This window comes from Thamnophis elegans, chromosome 9 (genome assembly GCF_009769535.1).
Source record: "Thamnophis elegans isolate rThaEle1 chromosome 9, rThaEle1.pri, whole genome shotgun sequence".
In the NCBI taxonomy this organism is placed as follows: domain Eukaryota; kingdom Metazoa; phylum Chordata; class Lepidosauria; order Squamata; family Colubridae; genus Thamnophis; species Thamnophis elegans.
In genome coordinates, this window is record NC_045549.1 from 15,551,304 (window position 1) to 15,566,257 (window position 14,954).

At 38.1% G+C, this 14,954-nt stretch overlaps 1 protein-coding gene across 1 annotated transcript in view; it reads left to right on the plus strand.

Annotated features, from left to right (window-relative positions):
• Positions 1-14,954, plus strand: part of CCSER1 (coiled-coil serine rich protein 1) — a 335,367-nt gene that overhangs the window by 80,366 nt on the left and 240,047 nt on the right. Inside the window, 2 exon segments of the mRNA XM_032224346.1 lie at positions 10,033-10,088; positions 10,090-10,151. Of these exon segments, the coding sequence (XP_032080237.1) occupies positions 10,033-10,088; positions 10,090-10,151 (118 nt within the window).

Consider the following 14,954-nt stretch of genomic DNA (forward strand, 5'->3'; position numbering starts at 1 on the left):
GCCTGAGTAGAATATGAATGTGTCTAATTATGTAGATATATAATAAATATATATATAGATTTCCTTTTTTTTTCACACCTATATGCACACACTTATACACTTTGGTTTCTTTCTTCTGTTGCTCTGATATCAGTAATGAATGTTACAAATTTAGAATTACTGAAAGTTCAGTAAGCAAATTAATGAACATATATAAGTGGGAGTGGAAAACTGTCATGAAATGTTTCTAACTCACCTGTTTTCAAAATCAGTATTTTCATTTCCAAAAATGTAAAATCAGAAAATATTCAGTATAGAATATTGCCCCCACAATGGATTTTTTCTTCCTGGGACCCAGGTCTATTCTGTTGCTGCCACTACCTATTGTATAGTATAGTCTTTATTGTCATTGTACAAAATAAATACAATGAAATTGGTTATTGCCGTTTCTGCTCGCTGCTGCTTGCTGCCTATCGGCGGTTGGATCGGCCTCCTGGAATACCGGCGATCAGCTATTCCAGGCGGTGGTGGTGATATGCAGTGATGATTCCCACTGCCTGGAACAGCTGATCAGCGGTAATCCGGGAGGCCAATCCAACCGCTGATAAGCGGCAGTGGCAAATGGCAAAAGTAAATGGCTGCGGAAATAGGTGGCGGCAGCAACAGGCAGTGATAGGCAGTGGCGGCAACAGGCTTTTTGCCGCCTCTGCCTGTTGCCACTGCCACACAAACTGTTTTTTTTCCCGCTGCCGCAGGCCGGTTTGTGATGCAAGATTTGTTACGTTATCTCAGCTGCTTTAACGCTGGGGCATTCCCAACTTTTAACTATTTTTCTTTCAGTTTATATTAGGCTGTTAAATTATCTTTTATGCAGGTATATTAACAGTTTTAATATTTATTTGGTGAGACATAATTATCATTCACCATGGATATGTGAAATGCTAAATGGTCCTTCTGTGAGCAGCAGGAACCTTATTTTGCATCTTTGGTATTTTTACTATATTGTGTAGGCTTATTTTCACTGCAAGCCAAAAATGAGATTTGAGCTTTGTATTTAGCAAGTCTAAGGTCTTAAGTTCAAATTCTGGCAATTCCAATTAAACGAACCAGATGGCAAGCAATCAGAAATATTTCTCCATCTATAACCTGAAGGTCCTGCTGTCAAACGGAATGTTTGGGATGCATTAACAGAAGCATTAATTTAGCTCATGGGAGATAATCATTCCATTGTACTGTGTTCTGGTTATTCTGTGCTTGGAATACTGGGTCCAATACTAAGTACATACCACATTTAACTGGAACATGTGTAGAGAAGAATGCCAGTATAAGGAAAACCAAGCCATATGAGGGGTGGGTTCCGTCTTCTATTACTGCCAGTTCATTCAGGGATGTGTTTTGTGCACGCATGTGCTTGATGCACCCTATGCACGCATGCAGAGTAGTAAAAAGTTGCACTGCGCATGCGCAGAAGCAAAAAACCAAGATGGCAGTGCCTATGGTGCCAGCAATATAACCAGTTCTGGGGCCTGGCCAGCCGAGTTACTACCTACTTGGCTGAACCGATCCGAACCGGTAGGAACCTACCTCTGTTAAAAGGGGGTGTGATGGCTCAGTGATTAAAGACACTGAGCTTGTCAGCTAGAAAGCTGGCAGCCTGGGTTTGAGTGCTGCGTGACAGAGTGAGCTCCCATTACTTTTCCTGATTGCAATGTTATTCAATGGGTGGGTCACAAACCCATGGGAAGACATGGACAAATTCTTTGAAGGAAGGAGGTGTATACTTGCTTCCACTATGGAGATAAGCAGCCATTTGCTGGCTGCAGGATTTGGTTCAAAATAAGTACAGAATCCAGAATCCAAGGCACTCAAACATTTTTAAATGGCTGTACCTTACAGTAATAACTTCAAGGCAGCCTTCATGTATTGGCCTCCCATTGCAAGATATCCCCTCCTAAAAAGGTGGAAGGTGGATAACAGTGCTTAAGCTGCCTGAAGCAGGCATGTAGGACACCGTTTGCTTTTTATTCCTTCTATTACTACTACCTTTATGATTTTATTCATCAAGGAATAACATCGCACAAAGGAAAAACCAAAGAATCACAACCTTGACTGCTTCTTTGTGCAAATTTTGAGTTCCAGTTATTGCTGCTGCTGCTGTTATTGTTCTTATTGATGCTAGTGATTATATTGGTGATTAGGGGATTGGAGGCTAAAACACATGAAGAATGGTTGGAAGAATTGGGTAAGTCTAGTCCAAGGAAAAGAAGGACTAGGGGAGACATGATAGCAGTCTTCCAATATTTGAGGGGCTGCCATGAAAAGGAGGTGGTCAAACTATTCTCCAAAGCACCTGAAGTCAGGATGAGAAGCATTGGATGGAAACTAATCAAGGAGAGAAGGAACGTAGAACTAAGGAGACATTTCCTGACAGAAAAATTACAGTATTTTTCAGAGTATAAGACCCCCACCCCCTACCCCAAAAAAGTGGGTGAAAATTTCGGTGAGTCTTATAGACTGAATACAGGCCCATTGTTGGCCTCCTGAACCCTCCACATGTTGTGCTTTCACCCTCCCTGGCCCCCAGAAGCACTCTGCACTGTCCCACAAGTCCCGTTTTCATCAAAAACGGGCCTGTTTTGGCCTGCAAAGTGCTTCTGTGGACAAGGAAGGGCAAAAACAGTACATGGGGAGGCCAAAAACTATTTTCCCCCCTTTTTTTCCTCCTCTAAATCTAGGTGCATCTTATAGTCTGGTGCGTCTTATAGTCCGAAAAATACTGTAATTAGTGGTATGACTTCCCTCCAGAAGTTGTGGGTGCTCCAATACTGGAGGGTCTCCTGGTTGAGCAGGAAGTTGGATTAGAAGATCTTCGAGGTCCCTTCCCACTCTGATAATCTGTTAAATTCTGATGTTGTTCACCTTTGTTATGCTGCTCTTCTTTCACAAGGAACAAAACATTCTGGTATAGAGACATTTACTATAGCGCAGCTCTATTTCTCTTCCCCCCCTTTCATCTCACATGAGCAATTCCTCTGCTTTTATGTGTGTGACTTAGTAATTATCAGCTTATTTTTCTAACAAGAAAAGTCCCCGAAATGCTTAAAAAGCATGTTCTCTTGTTTTATTGTCATCTGGTTTTTGCAGAAGCACTTTCCACCAGGGTATTTTTTAAATCTATTGGAATAATTTTACATATAGTAAATATTGTCATATTCTAGAAATGTATATTAGGTTTGGCACAGATTCAGTTCCGCATGTTTCTTTTTTAATTGAGCTCTCTTGCATTGTATTCATAATTTATCCAAGTTGAGCAAAACAATGAATGTCCTTAACCCGTGCATTTATTAATTTTGCCGTTTTAGATTTCATTCTACTTCAGCAACATTTAGTGAGCTTTCTTAATCTTTCTTGATTGTGAGCCTTATAAAGGTACAGTATAACAAAATTTGTGGTAGAGAAAATGGAAATGTGTGGCCACTAAGTGTCACTGTTTCCTTTCTGGAATCACCAAAAATGAGAAAAATGCCTAAGGCATCCTTTTAAGGGATGTCATGTCTGACATAGTAGAGATTATAAAAGAATGCCTTTCAGAGTGGCCACCTATCATTGCCTGAACCATCTTGGGGATTCTCAGGTAACTTTACAAAGGCACATGTTTTCTACATTTGTATGCCTGCTGAATATTTCTATGCTAGTGGAAACACATTCCTCATTTATATTCTGGAATCTGCATTCTTGAAATGTGCAGTTTTATCACAAAGTACACTGGTAGCCAACTGAATTACAGGTAGTCTTCGACCTGTGACCAAAATTGATCCAAATTTCTGTTCCTAAGTAAGAGACATTTAAGTGAGTTTTGCCCCATTTTACAACCTTTCTTGTCACAGTTGTTAAGTGAATCACTACCGTTGTTAAGTTAGTAATAGGGTTGTTAAGTAAATCTGACTTCTCCGTTGACTTGCTTGTCAGAAGGTCACAAAAGAGGATCACATGACCCCAGGACTCTGCAACCATAATAAATATGAATCAGTTGCCAAGCATCTGAATTTTGATTATGCGGCCATGAGAATTTTACAATGGTTGGGATTCAAATTTTTTTACTACTGGTTCTGTGGGCGTGGCATGGTGGGCATGGCAAGGGAAGAATACTGTAAAATCTCCATTCCCACCCCACTCCAGGGGAAGATTACTGCAAAATCCCCATTTCCTCCCAATCAGCTGGGACTCGGGGGGCAGAGAATAGCTGGGGGCAGAGGTGGTATTTACTGGTTCTCCGAACTACCCAAAATTTCCACTACCTGTTCTCCAGAAGTGGTCAGAACCTGCTGAATACCACCTCTGGCTATTTAAAATGGTCATAAATCACTTCTTCAGAGTTGTTGTAACTTTGAATGGTCATTAAATAAATGTTCGTTAAGTTGAGGACTACCTGTACAAAATCTCTCCTTTTATTGTTTGCATAACTTCTCCTTCACTGCTTTGTTGCTTTGGTGACCAGCAATGTTTATTGTTTTTCAAGGGCATAGCACAGGATGGATAAAGTTATGACCTGGTTAATCATAGAGTTGCAACACAGATATTTCCGTTACTGTAATGGCTTGAAAATGACATATTTAGTAGAAAGCATGATACTTATTCAAACGTAACCCATTGTCAATCCTGTTGGCAGGTCAAGGAGTTTGCATTGTCAGGTTGAAAAAAAAATTAGGTGGCAAGCAATGAAGACCAAAGGGATGTATTTATAACAGTGGTGTCCCTGACAATAAGAGGTTGATGCCATGTAATCTCTAAAATATATGTTTTCTATAGCTTATGTTTTATTTTTATCGAGGCATTCTAGATTTTGAAGTTAAATGAGTGAGATTCATACTAATGAATAGGTCGTAGTATAGAATTAAGGCACCAGCTGCAATTTGGGAGAATTATTTTGATAGTTGTAGTACAGATCATAATCTTATGCAAAAACCTATTAACTCCTTCTCATTTTTTTAAAAAAAGCAATGATTAGGTCATTCAGTAAATCTACTGTTAATGCTGGAAACATTAAGCTATGACATTTTTTGTGCATAATTATAGCTTGTATGGAAAATAGGACTGTCTTTCTCCTGAGCTGAAAAATAAGATATGAGACTACCACATTATTTCATGACCAGTCAACCTTTTAATAATATATTCCATCCTATGCCCCATCACTTAACAATGTAATGTTTTGATAGTTTAATGCCATCGTTTGTCCACTAATACTTTTTATCCCCAACTTCTGTTTACATTTGCTGCTATTGCTCTGCTAAATATGCAAATTAAATAAAAATCCCATTATAGGTTGAGCCGAATATTTTGTTTTAGAAAGCTATATAAAGTATAATTATAAAGTATAGGAGCAATCTGCTGATTTTGTGAACTGCTTAGAGAGAGTTGTAGAGCACTACGAAATATAGGATATAGGACTAAGACTATAGAACAGTGGTTCCAAACCCTTTTTTGGCCATGCCCCACCTAAGCATCTTTAAAATCCTGATTCCCCCCCTTTACATATAATTCTTACTTTACTCAAAAAGTGGACTCTACTCAAGTGGAGGAAGCCTAAAAGGCAATTAACTTGGTTTAAACAAGGTTCAAATCGCCCCATTAAAGTGCTAGTGCTATTTCAAGAGAGAAAGGGGGAGAGAGGAAGAGGGAGGGAGAAAGAGAGAGAGGGAGAGAGAGAAGAGGAGGGAGAGAGAGGGGGGGAGGAGAGAGAGAGAGAGGCTGATTGCCACAGTGCAGATACCAGTTGGTTTATGTATGTGTATGGTTATGTATTTTCTATTTTAAATAAGTCTCTTTGAGTATCTCTTCTTTCCCATTCTACCATCCCTCCCTTTCTAGAGAAGTTTGTGATTATTTTAACTTAGAATGAAGCTCATATAGGTATATTCAGATAGTTCTTTGATGTTACAATGACATTGGAAGACACAACTTAAGACCAGTTTTTACACTTGTGACCATTGCTGGTTCCCCATGATTACATGAGCAAAACTCGGGCGCTCGGCAATGGGCATGTGTTTATGACAATTTCACGATCCCAAGTTAATAGGATTACCATTTCTAGCCTATCCATCTGGCTTTTGAAAATCCAGGTCAACAGCTTATTGGCAGCCAAATTCACCTAACCACTGCTTGTTTCACTTAACAACTGTGGCAAGCAAGGTTGTAAAATGGGGCAAAACTCACTTAACTTTCTTGCTTTGCAATTGAAATTTTGGGCTCAGTTGTGGTCCTTAGTTGAGGGCTACCTGAATTCATGATCACATTTCCCAATACATAGTTTTTTTGTAATATCTTCCTAATATTCCTACAGTGAGCTTCTCAAGGTCTTTTCCTTTATATGTACTGTACGAAGTTATAACCCAGCCCTCTCCCAGAAAAAAATGAAATATCTTAGGAAATATTGAAAAGGCAGAATATTTATCTGGATGTGAAAAGAAAGAAACATGTTTTAAAAGACAGAATAGCTGCCTGCAGCTTCCTGCCCATCCCCCTTTGTCAATGAGCCATTAAAGCCTGAGCTAGTCCACTTTACATAATAAAGAGTTATCCCCTTCAGCTCCAGGGGGATGGGATTAAGGCATGATAATATTGGCTCTTTACCCAACTCCCCACATGGCATCTGAGAACTCGACCAAACCTGGATTCAAAACGCAGCCTAGAGAGTTGCCCTGCATGGCCCCATGGGAGTCTGACAATCAATCAGAATACAAGCTCAAGATCAAAGGCCAGAGAGGGCATAAAACCAGGGACTCAGCTTCTCTTCCTTCCTTGCCTTCCCTTCTCTTCTCCACCAACATTGAAGCATGTGATCACCTTTTCTGTTCAGGATTCAAGCCATGTAGTCCTGTCCACCATTAAAACCATCTTTCCAAGCAGCTTCCATGTCTCCAGTGTCTTTTTCCCCACTTGGAGCCGAACCCAGAAGGACAGTTCTTCCAACAGTACATTTTTGGACTTTTTCTAGAATATGCACATTTGAATCCGCTTATTGGATAATCGCATCATAAAGTGCAGTAAAATGTGGATATTTAAAGATAATTGTGTTTTAATTTGAGTAGTGATTTGAGAGTTGTGAACCAAAGTAAATGTACATTAAACAAGAAACAACTGTGTGACTATCTATGTCTGATTGTGCCATCTCTTACCAGAGGGAGCTTTTAATGTAAAAACCAAGGTGAAATGTTATGTCTGTTTATGGGTATGCCAGAGAAACTTAAAGAATTGTGAATTGTAAACATTGTCTGTTTCAATCAAAGAAGTAAAACTTAAATTAATCCTTTCTGTCTTGTTGCCGAACAATGTGGCAAATCAAGATATTTCCCTATTCTGTTTCTACAGCGTTTTGGAAATTGTTTTCTTACAGCCATAAATTAGACCAGTCTTTCTCAACCTTTTTTTATTCTGGAATAACCCTTGGGATATTTTCCTCAATTCACTTTTATAAAACCCACACAATTCATGCTCTACACCATTTACAACGATTGTAGCAAACCTGCAGTTTAGTCACAGCATACTAAAAAATCTCACCACTGTAGTACTAGCATTGTTGCAATTCATACAGTTTTTAAAAAAATATATATCACAATAGTTTGCAATCTCCCTTATTCATGTCTTGTGGAACCCTAGTTGAGAAAGTTGGACTAGATTGAGCTGTTGGAAAGCATACCTAGAAGGCAGTAGCAAAATCTCTTTCCTAACGTTGCAAATAAAAACAAAACCCAATACGGTTGTATTACTGTATTTACATTACATTGAGGAAATAGACTCAGTTCAAGGGCTGTTTAAAAGCAGAAGTGAAGATTAAGAAGAAGAGCTTCTTGATGCTTGTTCCGGTATTTTCAGGATGGAGTTCTGTTATTTTTGCATAATACAAAAGTCTATTTAGTATGACTGAATTTTTAAATTATAAAATGATTTGAGTGCTTCGTTCTTCCCGTGCTTTTTATTTATTTTTTAATTAAGATATTTAAAAGAAGTTAAGATTGTATTATTACTAGTTAAATCATTGGTGGGAAAACTGTATAAATTAAACAAGAGGTGCAGCTTGGCTTTTGAAATGATTATCTAGAAACTAAGCGAACAAACCTAGCAAATAAAGAAGTGGCAATCCATAGTTGTTGGAGATGGCGCTGTACATAATACACATCTGTTGTTTGAGGCAGCAGAATATGTCAACTTTCATACCAGTAGTTTATATTACTTGAATTTGCTCATTTTAATGTGGCATGGTCGCATAGCATCAGAATTTAAACATTCCAAATGATTTTTTTTTCTTTTTGAATTCAGTTTAAGTCATTTTTGTCAGTTGTTAGTGAATCACAGAAGTTGTTACGTAGCAGCATGCTTGTTAAGTTAATGTATCTGACCTATTGATTTTGCAGAAGGCTGCAAAAGGTAAATAGCACGATGCCCAGCATCCAAATTGTGATCATGTGACTATGGGAATGCTGCAATGGTCATAAGTGTCAAAAATGATTACAAAACACGTTTCAGTGCCACTGCAACCTCAAATGATCACTAAACAAATGGCTGTAAGTTGAGGACTGTAGGTTGAGGTATGGAATCCTTGATTCAGTTACAGGTGTATTTTTTCTGCATATCTGTGGCTGAAAACCTTTCTTGCTTTATGGATTTCATTATAAAGGCAGTCGAATCATACTATTTTGCTTCATATTATCAGATCCAAGAACCTAAACTCTTCATATATATATGGCATCTCTTTTTCATTAAATAAGTCAGTTTCAGCCTCCTCTTTTGGGATCCTGTCTTGGTGCCACAAAGCAAATATAACTGTATCCTTTGTGGCTGTTGTGAAAGGAGGAGAAAATAGCAAAGCTTGATTGGGTGTAATTCATTTGCTAGTAATGGTCCTATTACAGTAATTACAATTTTGTCATTGTGGCTCTGCAGTGTTTAAAGAACCTGGCCTGTGGCTTAATTGTAGATTTATAGCAACCAATGCTTTGGGGAATACTGTTGTCTGTAATCATGTTTTGGCAGCTAACGGTTTAAAAAACAGAAGTTCCTTAGCAATTGTGGTGTATCTGAGGAGCACAACCACTATCATTTGATCAGAATTTGAAGCAAAATAAGGATAAGCTCAATGTGACATAAATGTAGACATATAGCCGGGTGTGTATTATAGTTTTTAGACTGCATAGACTCAGCCTATGCAAGTTCTGTGGCATCTGACAAAGGAAAAGGAAAACAGACAGACAGACAAATAGATATAATAACTATTAAGGTGCTTCATGCATTAGGACTGGGAAGGTGTAGCATCAAATAGTCATTTGATTTCAGAGCCTCTTAAACCAAGTGACTATAAAAGTGGATAGATAATTAATCTAGATCCAGATATAAAATATAATTAAATAACCCATCATAGCTATACTAATCAACAACTTTATTGGAACAATTAAACTACTGCATATCTACTATGTACTTAACAATAACTGTTGTCATTGAGTCACCTGCCACAGGGGGAAAGTTAGCATTGGAACAGAATTCTAAAAAACGTTGCTTTTTTAAGTGTTATTAAATATCACTGAAATGAGTAGATTAGAGTTCTTTTTATTTGTCATCCTTCCCTGACAACCCTTATTTCCTGCCATTTGAACTTAGGAGAAGGCCAGATGCTACCAGTAAAGAACACACAAAAAGCTATCAGAGCATGTTAAGAATTCCCCAGTGTGTGTGGAAATAATAGCACTTCATCTTCTTCCTAGTCATCCATTTATTAGTTCCTCACCATGTCTGTGTTGTTGTTGCTGGACCATACACTGTAATTTCAGATGACTGATAAAGAATCAAATATTAGTATGTTCCTTCCTGTTTTTTTAAGGATCGAAGTTACATAATTTAATTAAAATGGTTAATCTTCCATTGGATAGATAACCTGCTTTGTCCCACTCTCACAATATCGTTTGAAGTACTTTAGTGCACATATAAGATGCTAATTTAAAAACATCCAGAAACAGGAGGCATTGTTCGACCGTTGGCAACTAAACTCTTGCTGTTTTGTAGTTTGCCGGGAAGATTCTCATCAGTCAATCGTCCCTGTTCCGCCAACGCTACTGACCTCCTGTTGAATCAGCTGAAAACAAGAAAAAGGAATTTCCTCAAATGCCTGAAGTGACTAAACAGTGAGTGAACAATATAACTTTATAATTTTAATGGCACTCAACCAATGTGGATTAGCTTATGTTATGTCTTTCATTTTGACATCCTAAGTTTCTGATAAAAGTTTCAATTCTCTTTTCCACTTAAGGGATTTTTTCCCAAAAGGATCTCAAGAAATGCCTATCTAATCGCTGGAATAAATTGTTCTTGGTAAATGTTGATCTGAATCTAAAATATTGTTGACTAATGAGTGATTGGAAGATTACATGGGATTTTGTGTGGGGGGGATTTCCACGGTGATAATGGAATGAATAGATTAAAGTACACAGTATACAGTAAAATATGCAGTATATACAGTAAATTGTTTAATAGTATTTTGGTTTTCACATTTACACCAAAACACTGAAGTTGTCTAGGTCTCATCTGGTAGAAGTAAGCCATTTTTTTGTGGCAAAATGGCAGAAACTAGCAAAACACATTGAGAGTTGTGGTCATGTGACTGCAGAATGCCGCTGACCCACATGATATGCAGTAATGTGACCATGGGGTGATGCTGGTGTGACCATTTGTGATGCTTGGCTGTATGGGCCATTTTGTGCCCATTGTAATTGAACAGTCATAAAATCAACACTAAATTTAAACTATCTGTAGCCATATCATATTCTAAGCAGCATAACTATAAGTGAAAAGCTGTAGGATTGGATTGGATTAGATCAGGGTGTCAAACTGGTGTCCCATGGTCCGGATGCGCATAGGAGAAATGTCGCGAAACATCACATGGCGGCAATGTGATGCCATGAATTTGAAACTTGTGGATTAGATTGATGCAATATGCTACTCTGGGTATCTGATAAGAGGAATAGGTGCAATTAAACGAAAATGTTACATATATTACAGGCATTATTTGAATTTATACCTTAGGTATTAAGCTTTCTGAATTTCCTGAAATTCAAGGCCTTGGCGCTTAATCAGTTGATTTCGATATTGGTAAGAAGTTGAATTGGTCACAAGTACAAATCTTGGCTTAAAGTCTGTACAAACCTATCATATGTAAACAGAGATGGAAAACGGTGGTTCTTCAAATGTAGTTAACCTAGAGTTTCCATTTTCCCTCACCACTAGTCCTCATGGTTACAGAGGTTGGAGGTTCTAGTTTAATAATATTTAGAATCAATGTATTTTTTGATTCTTTAACATCTGTGATGTCTCTTGGATGATAATCTAGAGAGAGGCAAAGTTATCCATAATGAAGCAAAACCTGCAAAAATCATATTTTAAATGGGAACAAGTATGATGTTAATGCAAAACGGATTGTATTTCTTGTTTCCAACCATGCTTACTCCCTTTATACCATGTCATTGCCTTGGATATTTAAAGAAATTTTATAAGCATGTTTAGAGGAAAATGAGATAGAAAACTAATAAAGTAGAAATTTCCAGTACCTCAAGTCTTTATTACATTTTTGCACATAACTCTTCTTGCTATATGACATTGTTGGGAACCAATTTACTGTTTAGATTCATAGAAATGAAACATTTTTTTAAAAAAAAAAATGCACTCACATTTGGGGGCATACAGTACATTCCATTACATGTTGGTACTGCCAAGGAGTTGGTTCAGTGCTGAAAGGATGCATATGCTAAAACATGCAAGGATTCAGAAGCTAAAACTTTCCTTTAAGTGATAGGAGGGGCTAAATATATTATGTCAATATTTGAGGAAGAAAAATAGAAGTTTGAGACATGATGATTTGGATTTTACTTTGACAGAAAATATTTCTCCTAGCTGAGAAAAAAAAAAGTACTTTATAACTTGAGGGGGGGGGGGAAGGATATTTCTAAGACTAGCTCATCATAGATTATCATATGAATATTCAAACTGTCCTGGAGAGAGAATTCTATTGAGTCTGGAGAGAATTAGGTGAGGAAGATACCTTAGCTGCTAAACATCCCAATTATTTAATGTTCATTGTAAAATAGCATTTAAAAAATGGCATGTAACATAAAAGTTTACAGCGGCCCTCATTCATGACAGATGATTCATCAATATATTTTTGCCTGATTCCATTATTTCTTACTTTCAATCAGAGTGGTATTCAGCAGGTTCTGACCAGTTCTGGAGAACCAGTAGCATAGTTTCTGAGTAGTTCAGAGAACTATTTGCACATTTAAATCTCTCTCTTTTCCCTGGATAATGAAGAAATTTTAAAATGTGAATTAAAAAAAAAAAAACTTTAACAGGTCTGAATAATTTTGTTGCTTAATCTTGTTGCCAGCTCAGCCTTTAGAACTTACTGAAGAGATGAGTCATCAATTCAATGAGCTTTGTGCTACAATAGCTAGGGAATTTGAGCCTTTATCTGTCTACTCACCACTGCTGTAGTCCTCCACAAGATAAAGCATGCTAAGTTTTCAGGGTGTTGGGGAATAGAATTTGATTTCTGCGGAATAGCAATAGCACTTAATGCTATATTGCATTAAGCAGTACAACAGTACTATACTGCTTCATAGTACTTTACAGATCTTTCTAAGCAGGTTACAGAGTCAGCATATTTTCCCCAACAATCTGGGTAGCTGGGTCCACACTTTACCATTCTTGGAAGGATGGGAGGCTGAGTCAACCTTGAGTCAGTCAAGATCGAACTCCTGGCAATTGGCAAAGACAGCCTGCAGTAGTGCATTCTAACCACTGCACCATCTTGGAATTAAATTCTGAATGGCAGATTCCTGTGCTGGCATCCTAACTCATTATATTAAATATTTCTTACAGAGGTCCAAGAGTTTGGGCTGATTTACAACAATTCAAATCTTTCAAAAAGCTTCCAAGTCCTACCAGATTAATTTCCAGCCAGTTTGCTTATTAAATATTATAAGTAAACTATATGCCAGACACATTTATGATTAATTTGTCAGCTGAGGGAAAAGTGCTAGCTTGCAGTGTTTGATGAAAGTCTCCACTTAAATCATTTGGAAGCAAAATACTCCCATTGCCTTCAATGAATTCCATGCTGCTTTCCATGAACTAAGGATGGCTTTTGATAATAGTCAATGAAGGAATTGGCAGTGTCTTCTGCAGACTTCATCTACTCTAGTATATGATGCTGTTTGGGAACATTTAAATAAAGGTAAAATATATTGTTGTCAGAGTTCCCACTCTCAAGGCACAGATGACCTGGCTCAAATTATCCTACTTGGAGCCATTGTGCGGAGATCTAGCTTTCTGGAGGAGGCTCAGATGCTGAGAAAGCTATAAGGAACAAGAAGAGAATAACCAGCAATAAGTAGATGGATTCAGTTATTCCAGTGTACCATTGGAAGACCTCAAAGACAAATTAGAGACATATTGTCATGGGAAAAGTCTATGTGGATCAGGGGTGGGTTTCTCGCCCCGTTCCAACCGGTTCGGTTGGAACGAGGCCGGCGGCGTCCTCGCGCACACACGCGGTGCGCGCATGCGTACTAGCATCTGCGCGATGCTCCAGCTGCTCCTGGAGGATCGCGCAGGGCGCTGTATGCGTTCTGCGCATGCGTGGAAAGCGCAGAATTCATAAAAACCGGGTAAGGAGCGGGCGCGGGTGTGCGGGCGCGCGCGGGCGCGGGGGGGGGGCTTCGCCGTTCCCGGAAGTTACTTACTTCCGGGTTCGGCGACCAACCGGATCGCAGGGACCGGTGCAAACCGGTCGAAACCCACCCCTGAGTGGATGCTAAGAGTTGATCCTGACTTAATAGCACAACAATCAGTTATAATCTGAGATCTTTTGTATCTCCCATACTAACAGGAGTTCAGCAAAGTGCATCCATATTCCCATTTTATTTATATCTCACATTAATTCAATAGTGCAATATAGACAATTTCAAATACTCTTTCCTGTGGTTAGATCATAAACTTCTTTCTATTCTTCTGTATGCTGACAATGTCATTATTCCTTCCATGACTGAATTTGCCATCTCTTCAGACTTTTTTTTAATTGAAAATTTTTTAAAAAAGCTTTTACAAATATTTACCTCCCCTCCCCACCCTCCCCACTCGAGCCCAACCCCCAACCCTCCCCCCCCCGACTTCCCAGAACAGATACAGGGTATAAATCTTTAACAAAGATATTCTAAATAAACTAAAGAAAGTTAGTATCATCTTTCATTTGAGCTTTAAGTCCTCTTTGTTAGGCTAACTCTAAACAGATTATATCATTCCTCGCTTTTTCAGTCATAAACTATCTGGAATTTTTAATCCCGTATTTATTTTGAATATAGTCAATCATCTTCTCCACTCCAGTTTATATTTCTCATTTGAGTGGTCCTTAAGATATGCTGATATTTTAGCCCTCTGCGAAGTTTGTTACTTTTAATGTCCATTCTTGGATAGTAGGCAAATCTTCCTTCTTCCAGTATTGCGCCACCAACAGTCTTGCTGCCGTTATTAAGTGCAAAATCAAATTAGTCTCTATACAGTACAATCAGTAGTTATACTAACAAGAATAACTGAGGGGTAAACTTTATTCCTCTTTTTAGAACATTTTGCATAATCCACCATATTTTTATCCAAATGCTTTAACCTTTTTACAAGTCCACCATATATGGTAATATGTAGCATCAACACAATCACATCTCCAGCATTTAGGATGTAAATTCGGATACATACAGGCCAGTTTTTCAGGATCTAAATGCCATCTATAAACATCTTATAAAGTTCTCTCTCAATTTTGGGCTTGTGTGAATTTTACATTCTTACCCATATCTTTTCCTATGTATCCAACATTATTGGTTCTTCAAAATTTGTGCCCATTTTATCATACAATCTTGACTAATTCTGTTTCTGAATCCATTTCT